General features: G+C 37.8%; 1 protein-coding gene across 2 annotated transcripts in view; it reads right to left on the bottom strand.

Moving 5' to 3' along the window:
- Positions 1-558: 558 nt before the first annotated feature.
- RAB11FIP2 (RAB11 family interacting protein 2) overlaps positions 559-22474 on the bottom strand; it is a 34423-nt gene continuing 12507 nt past the window's right edge. Inside the window, exons 4-6 of one of the 2 annotated variants that reach the window (XR_005122713.2) lie at positions 9878-9923; positions 7159-7271; positions 3788-3824 (exon numbers count right to left, since the gene is read on the bottom strand). Coding sequence is in view for 1 of the 2 variants with exons in the window: in XM_037498014.2 (XP_037353911.1) it covers positions 3597-3824; positions 9878-9923 (274 nt within the window). In the remaining variant the exon portion in view is untranslated. Of the gene's footprint in view, positions 3825-7158; positions 7272-9877; positions 9924-22474 lie in introns of both variants that reach the window. The other variant, XM_037498014.2, reaches the window with a different exon arrangement.

Genomic DNA, 22474 nt, shown 5'->3' with positions numbered 1-22474 from the left:
AAAGAGTGGGTTCTCTGATGTACAAAATAAATGAAATAAAATGTCAACTCTAGTTTAATGCTTGAAGAGCTTCTACACTTATTACATACATCAGAAAACCCTTCATATGCTGATTAATTAGATAAGGTGCTACCTATTGCATATTAAATACCTCCAATGATTGCATCTGGATTATTAGTTATACATCTGTGAAAATGGGTGCTTGGAGTGTGTGCTGACAGACCCTTCCCTCTACCATCACTAACCCGCTGCACGGCGATCCTCACCTCTAACTTCAAAGAGATCAAGGGAATGAGCATGCTTTTACTTCACTTACACACACACACACACGTACACACACACGTGACACCTACCAGCTCTAAGAGACGTATGAGTACGCGGACATCAGTGTCAGCTTGATTTACAAATCCAAGGTAGGCTGCTTTTCCTAAAAAGCTACAGAAGAAAACAAAAGCTCTAGTGTAACAATTACCAGATATATTAAAGATGGCAGGTCTTTTTTTTTTTTTTTTTTTTTAAAGATTCTCCTTACTAAAGAATAAGCACCCTTCTGGGGGTGGGGGGTGGAGGCGGAGGAGCTGGGAAAGAACGGATGGGAGGAAAGCAAGTCTTCACTAATGAGTCGAGTTGTACTTAGGTTTCCCTTCATGAAACCCTTTTAAATACAAGGCAACATTTATTTTCACAGCTGGAAAACTACAATTCGATCTTCATTGACTGCTAAAAGCAATAGCTGTAGCTATGTATAATCTATGGAAAATACTACATTCATGGGGGGATGGTAAAATGAGGCTCAATGCAGAATAGAGCAGCAAAAAAGCAACCTCGACATTTCTCATGGACGGATGGCACGTTATTTTATATACAATTCTAAGACAAGGCCCTGGTTTCAAATGAACCTTGAGGCATAAGTGGGAGGGCAGAATGCTCAACTGTTTCAAAACTGAATTTTAGGACAAGGATGGGAACTAGCTGTAAAATAATACTACGAATATTTGAATTTTGTAACCAAAATAGATTAGCTTAAGCTGGGTTTGAAATAACTAGCAATTCTGTGATTTAAAAAAATCCTTTTATTGGTGGAGAAATATTTATGCATAAAAGCTAAGTAAAATCTGCTTATAAGTCTATTGTGCTGTGCATTATTTAATGAGTACATGTATTTTATTTCCATTTCTAAACAATGGTATACCAATAGAATACTTAAAAATTACATTTTGGAAAAAAATTAAGGTGATCTTTTTGCTCTTCTTCTATAATGCTAGAATTAAAACTACTGTCTGCATTTCGGCCCAAACACTGGGAATACTGCTGTTTACTTGAGAACTTACTTTTACATTTTTATCTTTCTTATGCTAACCAATTATGAAAATATGAGGTCATGAAAGAAAATTCATAAATGTCAGAACATTTTTAGACAGTGAAAAATGCAGATTCAATTTTCAATACAAATCTTGTCTCAGGTTTAAAGATAAAATTCATAACCCAGCTCTCACATATGGATAAGTATAATCCTTAACAACTTTTATATAAGCAAAGAATATCTCCTAAAAAATGAATTTGCTCATAAAACAACAGTAGTATTTCAACTATACTTTTATGAGCTCTATTTACATAGACCATACCCCCAATACGAAACTGGCATCAAGGTTCATTCTATAAAGCACAAATTTGGCCAAAGTGGTTAAAATATCTGTAGATTATCTATCATAATACTGAAAACACATGGATTTTGGCATTTCAAAAGTATCAGAGTATCAATTATACTAACAAAAAAAATAAACACTAAGAATTTTGTAATATTTAATAAATGTTAATTAAAATGGCACCATGTTATAATTCTAAAATCTCAAATGGGAAAATAAAATTCTACCCTAGATTTTGAGGTTTATTATGGAAATTTTAGAGTGGAAGAAAAGTTAATAAAAGCTATTTTTCCTTCTCCTTTCTTCACTCTAAAAGGAAGAAATTTTTTGTATTTGGAAAAATTTTCTGAATTCAAAAATGTGTGTTTCCAGAGGAAAAGTGAAAGAAACTCAGAAAGGACAACAATGGATTTTAGCTGATCAATTATGAAAATGGGCAAAACCGTTGCTCATTTAAAAACTTATTTAACATTCAGTGAAATCTTAGTAGAGAAAGTATCAGACAAAAAAGCAGTTTATTAAAAAGATAGGAATATATGTCTCCATATCCAGTGGGTTTTCATTTTAAATTCCAAAAGACACATTCAGTGTTTCAGAGCATTTTAGATTTGTAAGGTTAAAAAATAATGAGCAAATGATTAGTGACCTTTTAAACCATTGCTTTTCACTTTAGATTTCAAAATTATTTTATACAAACAGATAATTCATTTTATTTAAGTAATGAATAATCTGGGGGAACAGACTTTAAAAAAGTCAACATTTAATTTTGAGATATTCTTGAAGGGTAGATGTAGAATAGTGTATGATGTTATGCTAGCTTTTGTTCTAAAAACTCAATCCTCCTTTAGTAACTCTTATTTTGGTTCAAGACCCAAATGCAACCATCTGTTCTATTATTTACGTAACTTGAAACCCAGCCTAATTCTTCATTCCTAGAATTTGCCCATTGCTTTGGGTTATCAGTCATCAATCACCTACTTTTCTCCCCCCGAAATTATCTTCAGCTATAACTTCCTAATATTTCCCTTGCTATGATTTAAAGTCATGCAGAATCTCAAGAAATTGCATTAACTTATCTTCTGCTTATAGCTTAAACAAAACTCAAATGTTAAGGTAGAAAATAAATTCAAGAAGTTCATGCTGTTGTAAAGTTAATGAAGTTTCCTAAAACATGTCCTTCTTTAAGAAAGGACTCTGGGTCATCACTTTTGGAAAATACTCGATGCTGCGATTATATACATAAAGCAGCTCACTTGGAGACCAGGGTTCAGATTCAAGAGTGATTTGAAGCAGCTTCTCTACAGTCAATCCTAAGAGCAGCGATGATTTGTTTTGCAGCAATAGAGCACACACACATATTTTCAAATTAAGAAATCAGTACCCTAATTTTAGAGACAACCAGTAGTTCTCAAATGTTCTAAAAACACATGTGTATGTGAGGTATATGCATGTATTTTACATACAAAGATACATGAACATGTTTCATGTACACACGTATATAAAATATGAACTTTTTCTTAGTCGTAGTGTTTATGAGCGGTATTCCTGCAGCTAAATACGTCTGCAAATTGATTTCTGAGAAATCAGCCACAGTATCCATTCTACCTTATGTGAAATCTGTTCCTGAGGAATAAGTCACAAACCTCTGAAGACAGTTCTGGGCCTACAGCAGACGAGCAGGCCAGCACCAGCACCCAAGCAAATCCTAAGGAACTGCTCACTCATCGAGAATCTGGCCTGTTTTCACTTTAAAGGTTTAAATTTAGCTCACTTCAAAGATCACTCTTGAGAGCGCCTGTTAATATTTACAGGTAGGACACATTTCCACATGGAGGGGGCGTGTAATGAGACCTGACGGTGCAGTCTCGTGCAGTCACCAGTGTTTCCGCTTCCTTTCTCTCTCCACTTCTTCTTCTTTCCCCCAATTATAAATTCAGTGCAACTGGCTTATTAACTGGTGGAGAATTTGCCAGCTTTCCTGGACGGTTCATACGGCACTCGGAGAATGCTGGGCGTCTCCTCCATCACCCTGACGAGGAGGTTGTCTATGTAATCCTCCAGCTCCCGGATGTGGGTGTCCTTCCTGCGCAAGAGCTCTTTGTGTTTCACCAGCTCCTGCAGCACCTCCTCATAGGTCAGACCCCGGTACCCAGCAGCGGCGTCGAAAGGGTTGCTGTCCTGGAACAGGACAGACACCGTTACTTCAGCAAATAGCATACCAGGGACAAAGGAATCATTTCTAACTTCAACTTTTCATTTTTTTAATGCCCAATCAAATTTTTTTCTCTGTCCTTGGCTAGAACCAATGTGACAGCTCACAGCAAAGATGAGGGCAGCTGCACCAAAGGCTTGACGGTCATTCTAAATTCTCCTAAAACCCTTTCTCACAGGGAGAATAATGTCCTAATAAAAGAAACTGACCATACAATTTAAGGGCATATTAACAGAGAAAATGGGCCGCAGTAAATAAAACTAAATAGATTAAAAAAAAAAAAAAAAAACTAAGAACTCTGAAGAACTATAAGAAGCTAATGAAAATTATCATTTGGACATGAGTTTAATCCTCACGGAATTGCTTCCATGGAGCTGCGGTTTAATGTTATGCCTTCAGCTTTTTACTGAAGATGGTTCCAAGCAGCAGCAGTATCAAATTTGCTTCTCCAATTGCTATGAAATGTTCAAGGCATTCAGAATTACATCAATGAGCATCCTTGGAAGAAGCCCCCAGGGAGTAACTTCTGTTTTAATTTAGTGCAAACGGAGTTTTTTCTCCCCTGAGTAACGAGTCTCTTTCCTCCTCCTAGCACTAATACCTATATAATGTATCTTACGTCCCTTTTTGCTTTGGTCATCAGGAAACTCAGTGTTCAGTAAGGATTGCATGAACACTTAAGTTTAGCACGTCTTCATTCTCTACTTCACTTTTTTACTTATTATATTGAAATTGTTTTTACAAAAAGTGTTTAACTATGAACCACAAAGAAAACGGCACTGATTTAATGCATGTATATCACAAAGCATTCTACTATTAAAAGAAACATATTTCTTGGGAATTTAATCAGAGACACTGCAACATCATCTTCTACTTACATGAGTAATAATTAATTTTTCACTGTGCAAAATGTAATGCCCAAATACAAAATATAATGCCCAAATACAAAATATAATGCCCAAATACAAAATATAATGCCCAAATACAAATGCCTTTTTGTACAAACTTCTATCCACTAAACTCAACAACTTGAAATAATTTTCACTACTTTTTTTCAAAACATTTTCATTTGCCTTTAAAGAAATACACTAAAATATTGAGGAAATTGGTCTTACTCTTAAGAACTAACAGCATGTAATCTAGTCAGCGCAGGATGGAAAATGCAGAATGGGTGAACACAGAAAGGCATTTCCCCCTTTTATCACAGATACTAAATTTGTCTTTACTCCTTTTCAGGATCTACTTTAATTTGCGGTGTGCCAGGAGCTTTCGTCAGTAGGGCCAAGGTTTAATGACTCTCTGCCCCTTCCTCCCAGGGGGAACCATATGCCAGCCCGAGACACGCTGGACAACAGAGCCACGTGAGGCGTGGTGACTGGAGCACACCCCTCTCCAGGACAAAGGAAAACAATTCAGGAATGAGTAACTTCTCCAATCTTGCAGGCTCTCTCAGATGTGGTGGAGAAGATCGGAGTCTGCAAAGATTCTGCCAGGCAGACATGCGGGATGGGCATGGCAAGCAGTGGGCTCTGCAGGGGCGAGGGAGGAGACAAGCCTCAAGGCATGGAGGTCAAGGACAGGCTTCAGGGACGAAAGGAAGGGAGCACTGAGGCTGAAAGGGTGAGTTCCAGACAGACCATCAAGGCTGTGGAATCCTACTAGGGAAATATGCAGCCACTGAGGGTTTCTACCTAGAGGAAAGACGGGATTAAAGCTAAATTCCAGGAAGATTACAATGGCACCAGAGGGTGAGATCACTTAGGATTGAGATTAGTTACAAAATATTTAATATTGAAATACTAAAGACAAGCGTTAATAAGAGACTCCAGTAGATTAACAGAATGAAAAGAGAGGATGCCACAGGGAATGAGACTACAATACACTGGAAACAGCTTACTTCATTGCAGCCTTAGAAACTGGAAAGATATATGACCTTTAGCCCTAAAATTATTTCAGGATATTGATCTACAACAGTTAAAGGACAAGGACCACTCTGGAGACAAGTGTTGCTTGGCTTTTTCTCTTTTCCCTTGGATCAATATTTTGTAAGAGTCTTCTCTCTCCTCTGAGTCCTCTTTCCTGTCCCTCCCTCTCGCTCCCACCACCACACCCACTGATATAACTGATCATGAATTCAGAGACATTAAACTTGTTAAAATTTCTAACCAGGGGCTCCCTAGTGGTCTAGGGGTTAAGCATCATCATTGCTATGACCCGAGTTCGATCCCTGACCAGGGAGCTGACCCACATGGCGCAGCAGACCTCTCCTGTCTCACCCGCTGCTCCCCTCAGCAGTGGATTTCAGTACATCCATCTGTTCTGCTCCCCACTCTGTCCTTAGTGAATCCTCTCACACACACCCCTATACCTCTGGCCTACACCCCAGTTCTTCTACAGAAAATAAAGAAAATTTAAAGAAAAAATTCCCAACCACATTTTTATTTTTTTTTTTACATTAAGGGGTGTTTACAGAAATGATAACAGTATATATTACATAGGTAAGGATATGTTTAAAATGTTTAAAATAAAATGTTTGTAAAGGATATGTTTTAAAAAAGCTAAATTTTCTTACTATAATCTAAATAACTGTACATATTTGACACAGAAACTAAACTAGGTCTCACTTTGGTTTTCTGATAAACAGGAGGTTCTTCAAGGTCCCCTTTAACTCTAAAATTTTCTGGTCTACAAAGTGATTTTTTTCTGAACTACATTTTAAAAAGGCAATAATGTCCAAATAAGGTGATTTCATTTTACTAATAAAACATTTATTGAAAATAATTCTTGTGACAGTTGTTGGGATTAATGAAATTTAACTAAGTGGGATTCATAGCTGGTAAATGTGATTCATGACTTTTATGTTTTTTTCCTTAATTTAACATAATAACATCCATTTGAATCTCTCTAATCTAAATCAAATTATACATGTGAGCTGATTTCTTCAGACTAAGTGATGATACACTTTTAAAATCATTTATCTTGCTATATTTAACAGTACACCGGTACAACCAGATAATGTAGTTAACAAAATTTTAAAACATTTCTTTAAAGACAATGAGGATGAAAGACATGAAAAAAAAAAAATCCTATTCTGACATTACTTTAAATTAATGCCATGATATATAAGTCAATATAACATTTTTATCTCTCAAAATAATCAGTTAGTATCCTGGAATGTTGTTCAAACCTTTACCGTCCTAATCTAGAATATACAGATCCACTGCATGGCTTTTTTTTTTCCCCCATCACAATCCTCTAGTACTTATGTATAGACAGATTTCCTGGAAATACATTTCTGACCTTCTCAATAAATTTTCCACTTGTCCTCTTACGTGAAAATTTCACCCCAAATCACTGCATCAAGTTTCTAGGCAGGAAAACATCTTAGAAACACATGTACTACAAACTATATTCTGGAAAAGAATATAAAATAATTAAAAACAGTTTTATGCTTAGTTCCAGACTTTATCCCACATTTGCAATCATGTAAACCTTCTAATTTTAGGAACAAGGTTCTTAAATCGACACTAAATAAATATATTTATAGCCTTCTGTTTGCTGATATCATTCCAAATAAAATAATAAAGATTAACATTAACAAATGCAAAATGAAGATATTTTCTGGTCACAAAAATTACTTTGCTTACAGAGAAAACTCAGGCAAATTTAAAGAATGAATTTTCAAAAGATACTTTAAAGTTGTTCTTGGATAAAACAAAAATCACAAACTCTCCAAACTGGTCAAGATTCAAATAACCTATAGTAGGACTCCTACGTACTCAATCTTTTTTTATCTGTCAGTGCCACAGACAGATAGCACAGATGTTTTTAAGGTGTCTTTTTACATTGAAATTTAATGTATACTTTTCTTCTCCTTTCACAACCAATCCTTTATCATTTCTACCCAACTTTGGTTAAAAATTTCCACATGCAGATGTAAGAAAATAGGGGTTGAGAGATTAATAGAATTACATGATGTTTTCTAATCAGAATTTTAAATAACAGTTGTGAAGATTTTGAAGACTGCGAGCGACCTATTTTACTTTACACTTAGTCTAGCCTCTTAAACTAGGAAATGTATATTTTTTACAATATTTAAATTTGAACAAAAGCAAATTATCAGGACTCAAAATAACTGAAGATTTAAAGAAAGGTTGTCCTGGTAACCAAATATTGGTGGGGTACTAACTGACATCCAAGGCAGCAAGAAGGGAGAGAGAGAGATAAGATGAAGGCTTGGCATTCTCTGATCATCTCATTATTGTTCTAATGAGGAACTTTGCTCTGGGAATATCATCTCAGCTACTTTCACATCTTTTGTCCTACTCCCTTCATCTCCCTTTCAGTTCTTAATTAGGCCTTAAAGAGCTCACACTGCCCTTTCAACTGGCTACTGCTCCTGTTTAAACACTGTGCTTTCACAGACAGGTGTTGGCACTAGCATATAAGACATACAAACTTAATTACAAAATACTACGTCCAGAAGGGGAAAAAATAAGTTGGAGGATGGCTATTATTGGAGAACTTAATGTAAATTACTTCAAACATCTTACAATCTTCCACATAAAAATTGCTCAAATACTTTTCCTCAATAACGATCAGTATAAGGATGAGCTTTCTCCTCTTAATTGTATTTTGCAGTAAATTAACAACACCTAGTAATCCTTTAACTGTCATTTAGAATAGTTAGTATTCCAGAGAAAAATAATCACACATCAAGGATTCTTTTATCACCTTTAAATCCTTTAACTAAAACAATTTTCACTTTTTATTTCTTTAAAGAATTCTAAGGATGCTTTTACAGCAATAAATTACAAGATTTGGAAAAGTACATTTACAAGCACATAGAAATTGTAATTAAGGTTACTTAATAAACAATAGCTGCACATTAAATTGATTTTTTGATGTTGCATTTTGTTTGAGATTAAGTAACTGCCTGATAGAATTCAGTTTATTATCTGATCAAAGGCTGACTTCATATAGTCTGACATTTCTTGCCAGACTGCCGTATTATAAAGACTCGAGTATTTATGAAACATCAAAACTTACAAATCATTTACATAAAACAGCAAAAACACAGTACAAAGTCCTCTGCTTCTCTAATGTTTTCTACAATTTTAAAGACAAATAAGTACATTTAAAATGGTTTATACACCACCAACGGTTTCTCCGGGGCATATCACATCATAGAAAATTGTGATATGTTATTGCTTAAAAAAATTCTTATTATACATCTGGATCACACATTAAGGACAGATGGTTCAAACACAACCACCAGCCTCTTGGAATAAAGGCTCTATTTCTGTTATTCAGTGAGAATTTCATTTTCTACCAAGAACATGTGCCCCTATTTTTGTAAACTGACTTATTCTGCAGGTTTAGTACATTCTGAATAGGCCAAAGATGCAACGCAGCTCTGAACAGAGATCCCAAACTTGACATCAAATAACTATAAAATGAAGTTAAGATACTTGAATAATCCTTGCAAAATGTGTGCGTTAACTTAGCTGGTTGCTACCAACTCTGCTAATATAGCTGGTTTCATTCTAACGAGGGTGGTAAGTGTCCTACAGACTCTTTCAAATGCCGTCCTAGTAACTGGATCTCTTGCCAGGACGCTTTTCCTGTTATTGAATGTTAACAAGCAGTTTTAATTCTCAATCACTGTCACAACAAGAAGAAATGTTACTCTCCTCCACATGCTCTCGTCTCATAACCATAATGTTGACCTCGACATACAGCTTTCATAATAAGTCAGCAAACAAAATATGGATAATCTAAATTGGCTTCAATTAGAACTGTATTTGCTTGAACTCCAATCAATCGTATAGAAGTCACACTCTATCAAATATTAAAGACAAAGTGTGAATTTTGCTTTTCTTTCTCCCCAAGTTACCACCACACCAAGCTATAACCCACAGGCCACAGGGACTCAAGGGGCTGGAGACCGTAGCCCTGCCCCGCAGAGGCTGGCCCATGGCTTGTTCTTCGGTCATTCTTGAGTCCCTCAGCCACTCACCGGGATTTTCCTGAGGTCTTCACTGCTTGTCAGATTCATATGAAAACTGAGTAATAAAAGACAGAACATAAGTGTCACCACTGCATCGCAGTCCACATGAGAAGAAACATAAAAAGAACATTTTTTTCCACCAACATTAGAAATTGTCATTACAAAGTCCTCATTTGGTCATTTGAGTGAAATTTAATCTAGGATGTAGAAGGAAAACACTATTTACTCAACATCCTAAAACATCCACAATTTTAAACTTCGAAGGCAAACCCTTCAGTTATTATCAGAGCTGAAAAACTGGACCTCTAAATACATAGTTTCCAAACACCTTTAAACTTATATAAGAGATTTTAAACAGTAAAATATTTTATAAATCTGAATTTTATAACATAGCACTTGTTTTATCCAGACACTCACCTTAGGCTTTATAATATAAAACTGTGGAGAATTAAGTAAGCTTAGGTTGGAAAGACTGTAGAATAAAAGAGTTAAAGCAATCTTTAAAAAAATTCTACAAGCAATAGAAAAAATTAACTTTTAAACATTACCCTATCAATGAGAATGAATTCAGGGCTGTATGAACCGTTTCTGTCATTAGTATGATTTTAAGCATAGTCTTCGAAATTTAAATACTCAAATGGGCCTAAACAAAATAGGTTTCTTCCATGCAGAGAGTAAGAAAACCTCACAGCTGAATGCTATAATCATTTTCTTCTTTGAAACACGTCCATCAGGAAGGGGGCTGCAACCAAGAAGAAGCTAAACTTCAAAGCCTTCTGATGAGTAAATATTTCATCGTTGCCATTCATGTTTAGTTTTTGCCCAGCACTTAAGAGTATTAGTCATTAAACCTCTAGAAAGCATTACTATCTTAGCAATCTTTTTCATTTAAAACAAAAGGATATTTTTTTTCATTATTTGTGCATTATCAAATAACTGTAATTCTTTGAAAAAAATTGACTTTTAAAACTTCGTGTGCATGAAAAGTCTGAACACTGGATATAATGTCTGGAAAATGTCTATCCTACAGGTCCCTCTCCCAGGCTGTAAATCTACGGGGTAAACCTTCAGAGAATTCCCCTGACATCCAAGGTTTCATTGATTATGACTAAGACTTGTGGCACAATCTTCCAGAACCAGATGCTGGTCTATCCTAGGACTCTGGGTAATCGGGCATGTCAGTGGGCTGGACAGCACGCTAGAGATGACTAAAACATGCTTATATACTGACAACACACCGCTCACAGGCCACCTTTCCTCATTCCCTGTATTTCACCATTTTGCGGCTTACTACAAAGTCCCCAAAGCCTCAAGACCCTGATGCTTAAAAGAACCCCCCTCCCCCGCCAAAATTTATAATGATGTAATCACGCAGGACCCTCCGACCCCATGCTGTGGGAGCAGCTTCCCACCCGTCCGATGCTCAGTCCAAGGCCGTTGACGTAAGGGTCCTCTGACTAAGCGCTCCTTGCCCCATCACCCCACCGCAGGCTGCTTCCTCACAGATCAGGATACACGTCCCACTGCGCCTCTCCCCACCTGACTGCGACACCCTCAAGGACGAACGCCTTTACCGCAGGCTGGACAGTGCAGAGACATGCCTGAGGACCCCGGAGCCAGGTGGTGTGACCACAGTCCTGGTCTGGCTCTAGACTCACGGTGTGACCTTGAGTGAGTTACTAAACCCTGGCTGTGCCTGGGTTCCTGCATCCATAGAACAGGGATGGCGGCATCTATCATACAAGACCACTGTGAAGATCAGAGGAGCTAAGAAGCTGTAAAAGAGTTAGCACAGTGACTGATAGAACACATTCAAGAAATGACTTTATTGGGCCTCCCTGCTGGCGCAGGCGGTTGAGCGCCACACTGTGAAGCTGTCCACAGCCTCTGCAGTGCAGGGTCAATCCCACCCGGCAGGGGAGAAACCCACAGGGCGTGGCAGACCTCTCCTGTCTCACCCGCTGCTTCCCTCAGCAGTGTATTTCGTCAGTCTGCCTGTTCTGTTCCCCGCTCTGTCTCTGGTGAATCCTCTCACCCTCCCACACATCTGGCCTGTATCCCGGTTCTTGTATAAATCAATCTTTAAAAAAAAATGACTTCATTGAATAAACATTTACATGGCACTGGGTCTGTGCCAGACAATTTACCAGGATTCACTCACTTACTCATAACTTTTAAGGCAAGTGTGATATTCACTTTCAAAATAAGGCCACAACTCACCGAGGGCACAGATCCTTCCATGCACTCATTAGTTGGAAGTGGTGGAGGTGTCTGGCTCTAGAACCTGCCCTTGTAATTGTGACGCCGCCCTGGCCCGTGCTCTGCCTGCCACCCGCTCAGCGAGCCCTGGCTGCGTGCTGGAGCCCGACACACAGGCCACGAGGATCAATGAGAAGGGAACATCACTCACCCATTTTGAGCAAGCGCACAGTGGTAGGGGTACACTTGAGGGAGGGAGGTCGGGGAGAGCACTGTTGAGTCAAAATTTCAGACCATGTGGGGAAGAGAAACATATCACAGCAATGTCAAGGAAGGCCTAATTTAAGGGAAAAAATAGGATTTAAAATTACAGGAAGACTGTGGTCAGCAGGCCACAGAAACAGGACTCTGGAGATGTGTGGGGTGGTCTGGGGCACAAGACAGGAGTGTCCATGTGGGCCACTAAAGAGACCCGAGTGCACAGAAGCAAAGTGGAAAGGAACCCCTGAAAGGTTTGGATGCAAAGAAGGAAGACTCGGGCCTGACTCACAAGCAACAGGCCATTCTTTGACAACTCTAACCTCTCATAAACATTACATTCCGGAAGAATAACAGTGTGTGACTGCACATCTCAGTGCATGCCCCAGGAAGAAATTACGGAGCTAAGAAACAGACACTATGGCAATATATTTATTTAATGAGGGTTTTTAGAAGGAACAGGCATTTAGAACAAAGATTTTTATCAAAATTACAAAGCAAACAGTATATAATGTCCAATGGCCTTGGCCCTCAGGGCCCCAGAGTGGAACTTGGTGAAAACCTGAAAAATGAGACCCCTTAACGATGACTCAAGTGACAAAAGTCACAACTGTCGGGGGAGAGGGAGGCTGCGGAGCCCAGCCATTCGCCCGGACCTGGGCGGGAGCTGAGGGCGAGGGGGCTCTCCAGTGCCTCAGCAGATCTGAGGGGCGGCTCCCGCACCCGAATTGTCTGAACTCTAAAGGCAGCGCCCCTCCCTCATGGTCGGCTTCTATTCACACAGGGACGTGTCAAACACATGACAGACTCAGTCATTCATGGCTGCCTTTTGTGATCTGTCCTTAAGTGGGGAAAAAGAGTGAACTGAACTGGATTGAATTAGCTTGGTGAAAAATAAAATGTCTCTATTTATTGAAGTGTGGCACCAATTTGTGATATTTTTCTCTCTGGACTGCCGTCCTCATGTCAGACAAGATACTGAATAATGCAGTCTGACTGCTCAACTGAGCTGCTGACAGGTTAAGGAAAAGGGTGCTTCTGGTCAGGTGTAGGGTAAATGCAGACACACTCATGCTGAAAAAGGCTGTTAAATTTAACCTCCAGAATTTTTAAAAAAATTCATTTTAGAAATCCTTACTAAAGGAATTTGAGCGTGGCGGAGGATTTTAAAGTCACTTTTAAACTGACAAGAATACTTTAAATTCACATTTGAAGACTAATAAAATGTTTTCCTTTCAGTCTCAAGTTTTTAAGCAAACTTAAATCGTTTGCAAAAGCTTGACTAGTTTTCCTTTGTGGTATTTCCAAATATTAAAGAAGTTTTCTAAGCAAACTTTGTAATTAAAAGTTGAAATTACCAGTATTCAAATATATCTCTAAGTATCAGCAGTATCTCTCCTATAACATCAGTAGCCATTTATTTTGAAGTTGGAATAAATATTGAGTAAAGAAATAAGTGAACTGGTGAAAACCAGAAACTGCCTAGAGCCGTAGACAGGCCGGCAGGGCAGACCTGTCTTTCAGGGTGATCCCATGGACCTCAGCAGTCACTCAGGCTTGTGCAGGGGTCAGAGAGTGTTCTTTGTCCTCTTTTTTTAAACCTGTATACATCCTTCTGGGGCAAGAGTATGGAAGAAGGGAAAAGACACACTGAGAGCATAAAAAGTATGAAGTGATTGTCAAGACAAAAAGCCCACAAAAGAACAAACTCTAGTAAAAGTGACTGTTTTGTTAGCAGAAGACAGCTACACGCTGTGTAAATCCCAGGCTGCAGGTTTAGCTTTCGGGGAGAGGCCATGTGACAGTACTATCACACTATCACCACCCCCCCGCCCCCCGCAACCTCACCAAGCCCACACTATTGATAAAGCAGAGTCTGCTTTGGTCGATATCGTCACCCACTTTGTGTTTAATAAGTGAATTCAAGTTCTCTGTAAGTCCAGGAGGTGCTCCACCTCTCGGGGAGGGGACGGAGAGGGGATCGGGGGCAGGAGAGTCACTTTCACCTTGGACTCCATCCAAGTCCTTGCTGTACTTAGGACAGAAGAATAACTGAACTATCACAGAGGAACTTCTGACATGAATTATTTTCAAAGAAGAGTATCCTACAGCTCACTGAAAGTGGGCTTGGGAAGCTTTGGTAAGACATGCGGATAGCAGGGGGCTATAAACTGAGAACTATAATGAAACAGAAAACCTGTACACGAATGTTTACAACAGGTTGATTCAAAATGGACAAAACTTGAAAGCAACCAAGATGTCCTTTGGTAGGTGACTTGATAGATAAACAGTAGCACACGGGTGTAGACAATGGAATACTAGCAAGTGCTAAAAAAGGAATGAGCTACCAAGTCATGAAAAAATATGGGGGACCTTAAGCAGTTATTACTAAGTGAAAGAAGCCTATCTGAAAAGGCCACATACTGTATGGTTCCAATTACCAGACATTCCAGAAAGTACAAAATTATAGACAGTAAAAAGCCTGGTGGCTGCCAAGGGTTGCGGGAAGAAAGGGATGAACAAGCAGAACACGGGATTCTCAGGGCGCTGAAAGCACTCTGTAGGATGCTGTAGTAGTGGTGGGCACATCATTATACATTTGTCAAGACCCACAGAATATGCATCACCCAGACTGAACCCAAAAGCCAACTCTGATGAGCCGACCTAGCTCATCAATTCTAACAAACACACTGCTCTGGAGGGAGCTGCTGGTAACTGGTGGAGGTTGTCAAGCATGTGTGAGGGCAGGAGGGTACATGGGAAGTCTCTGCCCCTTCCACTCAAATTTGCTATAAAACCTACTCTTTAAAAAGTCCATTAAAGTAAATATAAAATATAATAGTAAATAAGTGGTATAAAAATTTGCAATTCAATCCCTGAATTCTCCATCCCTTACTACTATAAGCTACTTGAAGGAAGGAACCACATTTCATTAATCTTTCTGGTTCTAGCATCAGTGCTGAGGGCATGGCAGATGCTTAATAAATGTATGTTGAAAGATTGATAGCTGGTACTTAATAAAAGTTTATAAAAACTGGGCTAAGAGGTCATTGAGCCAATCAATGGTAGGTCAATACAAGTTTTAGCAACAAGATATAAAGTCCCCAAAGAACAGAGGAAATAGTTTTTCCTGAATAACAAAGATTACTTGTATCTAGAGCTGACAGTATATTAGTGAAAGGTTTTTCAGTTCCATTTTTTCAGACAGAATTATTCTAAAACCTACAATGCCAATATGAAGTAAGTTTCAAATTGATGACTTACAATAAAATCAATTCAACTGCCAGTTTACTCAATACGCTCCAGGTTTACCAATGAATGTATCTGACAATATAACAGATTAAAATGAAATTTTCCTCGTAAATCCTGAAGACATTCTTATTTGGAGATTTGTGTTAAAGAGATTTAAAGAAACATTGTCTAATGATTTTCTTCACAAAAGCTCTGAAACTGAAGTGTCCAAAGAGCTATCCCATACCTTTAGCACATTTAAATGTTTATTACGCATGCAAAGAAAGCTTAAGAGGCAAGGGACAAACTTGCCTTGGTTTTTCCTTTCTTTTTAGTATCAAATCAAATTAATGACATCATAAATTAAAATACTCCATTCTCTCTCCTGGGACTGGCCAGGCACCCGAAATACCTGGATGGAAAAACAGAACGGAAAGCATACAGGTCTATGGGGATTAACAGCAATTTACTTATTGATATTCTCACAGGGTATTTTTAAGAGATCTCACAGGCAAGACAATTAAAACCTGTGGTCAGTGACACCAAAAATCATGGACAGCAAATTCAGACCTAGTTGTTTGTCTATCATGAATGGAAAGACCTAAAACTTGAAGATTAAAGACATCTATGAAAGTAAGAATTTAATATTCATCAAGAATATAATAATCAAGTCTACCTTACTATTTTCTGCTGGTGAAGAAACAAATAATTATTTGAAAGACAGTCAATCAAACAATTCACAAATTTCTAAACACCAGCCCTATGGATTCCAAAAGTTGTCTTTTCCAATAAAACTAAGCTTCTCTTTAGAGGTACCCTTAATACATGAGAATAGATCAGCAACAAGCATAGAACTTCCTTGACATCCCCAATGGAACTTTAAAGTTCAGGTGGATTTTTGTCCATCTCTTATCAACCATTTTTCTAGAACAAATGTTTTTATTTTAGAATGTCCTTCTAATATGTACTGTCTAAAAGGTGGAAGGCACAAGAAGACATTATAAGGACCTACCATGTCTATAAGCACAAGAGACATTATTCCATAAAAATACGAAGACCCCAAAATATATTAAAATTTTGGTTACATGTTATTTTTTTCCATTAAATGTGGAATATTTATTTTTTCAAATCAGAATGATGGATCATTAGAAATACAGTTAATATTATGTCAGGCATATGAAAGAACCTTCCTTGAGTGAAGACTCCCGTTGAATTAATCCCATACTCTTGAAGAAAAACAAAGAAAAGAAGGTACTTTCACAGTCAAAAACAAATGAGCCTTAGAACCCTTAGGTAAAGACATACGGTATTCAACAAACTCAAATCCATACTCGGATTAAGTACCTACCCTATATTCCCTGAAGAACATTCCACTGCCACTATGTTCATCTTTTCATGTTACTCTGCAAAACCCTTGGATGTTAGAAGTTAATCAAATATACCTTCTGAATCAAATACTAAATTATGTTCAGTAATATTGCAATGTTTAATTTATTTGGGGCATTTTCTTTGAGAGTGAGAAAAATCTGTATGAAACAAATACATTGCACACCTCAAGTAAACAAAATATGCCATTAACCTGCACATCCTCACTCCCATCCCAGGCTCCATAACAAAGAGGTCATTATACTTAACCAGAGCTGCTGCAGGGCACTCACTAATTGGCTGCCTAGTAGCCTAAAGTGCAAACACACCCCTCAGGACCCTGCCACGCAGGAAAGACAGACATGGAGCACAGCTCCAAGATCCATCTAGAAAAGAAACGGTAAAATTAAGTACTTAGTTTGTAATAGTATATAGTCACCATTTATAAAATACTCCTTCAAAATGCATCTAACCATTTCTAAATGGCTTTCTTGCTATTTACTAAAATAACTGTCTACTTAATCACAGACTTAGAAGCTCAGGACCCATGGTCAAGAACAAGCTCAAAGGCCTCATCCTTAAAGAAGCACTTCCTGATTTCCAGCACAGTTCTTCTACCTTTCCACAGCAAACTCTGCTTAATGTGGTTCATTTTGCTTTGAATATGCCGTTGCTTACACCTCTCTGCCTAGCTGGTGTGGCTGGGAACACTTGAGTCCTCTACAAACCTTACCTTCAACCCACCCCAGTAATAAGCATTTACATACACGCCTGTTAAAACAATTTTAAAAACTGAATTTGAATTGTTTTACTCTAAGAAAGTCAAGCTAATTCATGTAACTGCAATTTAAGTGACATTAGCACTTTTATTAGGGAGATTTCTAAGTTAAAATAAGTACATGAAATATGCTGCATAAAAGCAGTTTTATTTGATATGCGACATATCTACAACAATTACGTATTACATTGTAACCTATACTTAGTACATTTACATATTATAATTATATCATTATATGTTATACTATATTATATTCAGCACGTAGATCAAATAGCAATAATTTATCCTTAGAACAAATTCAAGGAGACAAATGCCAACTGTGTGGACCTTAATATTCTCAGACGCTAATTACAAGAAAAATCATAAGAAAACCCATTTCATAAACTAATGTCTGTTGCCAGCAACTATTTAAAACACCCTAGTCACAGGTAACACGACCAACATATAGTAAGTATATAGAGCCTGTATTTCAAAAGTTAAAACTTCGTTGTTATGGGAGAAGTAATATACATCACAGAGTGACTTGATTACAGTGACCTAACAGGAAGTTCTCTACATAGAAGCAGGAAGTTTAGAAAAGTGGAACACTCAGAAGGGTCAAGTAGAAAAGAAACAAGTTATTTTCTTAGTGAAAAACTAACGAAAAGGGGGTCCAACAGAGACAAAACTTAGTAAAGCAAAAACCACTGGAGAGAAATATATATAATAACGACAATGTTAACATAAACACACTTTAAAGGCATAAATCCATAAGTAGTTACAAAAACTTGCGTTCCTACAATCAAAGCTGAAGGATGTTTAGAGATTCAAAAACAAACTCAAGAACTACAGTTACCAGCTCAGCTTGCTTTTGGTACTAGCTTGCTTGTCCTGAAACAACTTAAAACATAATTGCTAGTCTCTTTAAAAAGTATCTAAAATAAATAAGATAGTGTATCTCATTTTAAAAAAACTCAAAAAAAGTGCAGACATCAAGACAGAAATGCTAGGTTTGACTCAGATTATAGTCTTGACACTGATACAAGTTTTTACAACACTGTGTTTCATTAAATTTAAGGCACCAATGAAGAATCATCATTGGAATAATCCTCATTTCTTCTCCTTTACCAATCTATCTACCCCTACACACACACACACGGGGGGGGGGGGGATTTGCTAAGCCTTGTCTATTTTAGCCTCAAAAATACTTTTTCAGAACTGTTCCTTTATTTTCCATCCTCACCGCTATGTGACTTCCATCAACTCTCACCTCAACAATAACAACTTCCTAACTAGTTTTCCTGCCCCAAGTCCTTCCCTTCCATCTTCCGACCCCTATCCCCAACCACCAATCTCCCTGTTACGGGGCTATCTGTCTGAGATACTGCTTTCATCATATCACAGTCCAACTTAAAAATCAGTCATGATTCCCCAATGCCTGTTCAATGATCAGTCCTTAGTATGTTATTTTGACCTAATATTTATATGCCTATTTCCGTGAGCTCTGAGAGCAGGATTTTTATCTTAGTAACTTCTGATTTCCTTGCATACAGTAAGTATTCCAAAAATAACAAAGAAAAAAATATCATTTGATCGTCAGATCTTAGATCTAGAAAAAAATCATCTTGGTGGACTGGAGTAGCCACATCGAGGAAGCAATGGCATCAATTAGGAGAACTGCAAGGGTTTTACATTCTTTATCTTCAGAGAATAGGATGTTTATAATAAAGGTTTGCTAAATGTGGGAATTTTTGTTTTTTGTTTTACGATTTATTTATTTATACAAGCACTGGGGTACAGGCCAGAGGCGCAGGAAGGTGAGAGGATTCACCAGAGACAGAGTCGGGAGCAGAACAGGCAGACTGATGAAATACACTGCTGAGGGGAGCAGTGGGGAGACAGGCAAGGTCTGCTGCACCATGTGGGTAGCTCCCTGGCCGGCCGGGAATTGAACCGGCGCTGCAGAGGCTGCAGACAGCTTCACAGTGCTGCACTCAACCTGCTGCGCCACTGGGGAGGCTCCAATGTGGGAATTTTTTAATCAAAACTCCATGTCTCAACAATTTCAAATCTACATAGGAAATAACTGGGCCAAATATTCAAAATTGAGAATATCAAACAAGTATCAGACTTGAAAGCAGCACAGGAGCAAGACTGGAGGGACCTGTGCACCAGCCTGGGAAGGGCGGGCGCCTCTGGGGCTGCATCCTGATGGCATTACAGTGAATAAAGGGGCCACCGTTCATCTGGAATAGCCTATTTTACAGGTCACAGGTTAAAAAGAAACAGAGTAATAAATGTTTGAAACAATTTAGAATCATAAAATGTCTTTCCAAGGTATTTTTCTCAAAATATACGTTTATTAATGGCAATTAGTAAAGTTGTTATTCTACACATAGCAAGTTTCATTGCTGCTTGGTTTTACAAAGAAATAAACCTCTCATGTCTACCTTCAAAGTTAAATAAAAAATTTAAACATTGATTTACAGAAATTAGCGCACTGAGTCAGTGGAATATAATCTTAATACTCTCCTATCTGGACCCTCAAGAGGACTTACATACCATATCTTGTATTCGATCATATCACAACAACCTGTTCTCTTTAACTATTGGACTCGCTATGTGTTATCCTGTGTCCAGTGCCTAAGAGCTCGTTAATTACCTAAACTATATCTCCATAGGTCTTGTTAATTACCCGTCTCCTGTCTCAGAGGACCTTGTTAATAACTTGTACAGTCTCTCTAAAGAGGTCCTAACAACACATTAAAATTAAAGATGCTTTTCTTTTAGCACCTGTCAAGTGCTGTAAATTGAGAAATTTTCACATCAGTTTATTAGCCTACAGTAGTTTTTCTGGATTTTTTTTTTTTTTTTGGCTTGTTTTCTTCTCTCATAGAATCTCTGCATCTCAATCTCTAAGCTCAAAATAAAAATAACAACTTAGCAAAGTTTGTCTTTTTATTACAGAGCTTTTTTTGTTTTCAATTTTGAAGTCTATAAATATCAATTTGCATTAGTGAGTGAGCAAAAGGGTAGCATGGTTGGTATCTGCAAATTAACCCATTGGGAGATGCACCAATTAATGAGAGCTATTATAATGAGTATTAGGATGACAAAGGGTAAAAAAGTTTCAAGTAGTATCTGGGGAGTTAAGCCTAAAAGTTCTAGTTAGTGTTAAGGGAACTAATCACATTGCATACTCCATGTTCCCAGTCATTGTTCCATTGGATACATTCTGTAAATCCCTGGGCACTAATGGATTGATTAATGGCTCCAAAAATCATCTCAAGTTTTTGTTTTCTGTCTCCTAAATGAGGATACAAATTTTCAGCTGTGTAAGAGATTTATAGCCTGCCAAAATAACAGGCAAATTATCTTTAATATTAGATACATATGAACAAAAAGTAAATATTGCCATTAAAATTACCCTTACCCATATTAACATTTATTATGCCAAAGACTGAGCTTTCAACTTACGCAGGAAAAAAAAAAATGTTCAGAAGGGGCATTTAAAACTATGACTAGGACCCTTACTTTAGGATCATTTGTTTACTACAACTTTTTAAAATCAAAATGTAAGCCTACAATAAACAGTCCATTATTTTTTTATGGGCAAGGTATACAATTTCATAAGTCATATGGTTTATAGGCCTATGGTGATTTCTGATTCGTGAAAATTAGAACCACAATTAAACATTCTAGGTAACCCATTTTGTTGTAGCTTCTGAAATAGGTGTGATACAACTATAGACAAGAATTGACTGGTTAAGGAAGGAGGGAAAGAAGGAAGTAGGTCAACTTGACCCCCCAAAGTCAATGGTATACTGACACACAAAGTTATAAAATATCAGTGATTTGAATGAGGTATTGATCTTAGATACTATTTCTGTACTGCCTGAAAAACAACTACCTGGCCTGAGTTCATCAGCAGGCCAGTCCATCGGCTGTTCCACAGCAAACACTGCAAATGGAAATGTTTGCATCTGAGCGCTAACAAAATCAGTAACTCTGGAATAATGTTATAAACATACCATACCATTGAGTCATCACAGAGTAATTCAGAGTGTGCTTCACAGTACTGACAACTACAGTACGGCAGGAAAGAAGAGGAGGCATGATCTTTGTTGCAAGTCACAAATAGGATGTTCCCAAAACAAAATTCTCTGGTTAAAAATATCTCCCTAAAGCTCTTGTTTTTATGAACTGCCCCTCCCACATCAAACAACATTAGCTCATCACACAGAACACGCTTAGACAGCTGACTTCTGTGGTTTTTAATTTTAGAATAAGGCATAGACAATCAACGTTTTCCTTATTTTAATGAATTTCCTTAGTTAGGTGGACTTCTTCAGCCCACAAGTCTCTGATGGAACCTTAGAAGAGTACGTATCAGTATCTCTTCAATTTACTGGAGGATGCATACAAAAACAGTTGATTTTTCCGCTGTAGTTCATCACCACTGACGCCAAGGTTTTACCTGAATCCTGAGAAGCAATTTAGCCACAGATGCCAAATAGTCAAGACACGTCTACCTGGTCTTCAGAGTCTCAGCTGCTCCTGAGCTGTTCCGCCAAACCTCACGCTCCTACCCAAATGTTTTAGTCACACTCATCTCCTCACTGTGCCCTCTGACTTAGGGCCTGTAAGTAAATAATGTGACTCAGCTGTCTATTCAACTATGCATTTACCAGCACAACTCCTGATTCCTACTCATCAAGGACTTGCTGAACTCTTACGAAACAGATGGCAGAATTTAGATGAGCAAGTTTTAAACTTGACTAAGAATTTGTTAAAAT

This window comes from Talpa occidentalis, unplaced genomic scaffold, assembly GCF_014898055.3.
Source record: "Talpa occidentalis isolate TD23 unplaced genomic scaffold, MPIMG_talOcc4v2.1 talOcc4.8, whole genome shotgun sequence".
Lineage (NCBI taxonomy): Eukaryota > Metazoa > Chordata > Mammalia > Eulipotyphla > Talpidae > Talpa > Talpa occidentalis.
The sequence above is the reverse complement of the archived record's forward strand: the minus strand, read 5'-3'. Positions and strand labels throughout refer to the sequence as shown.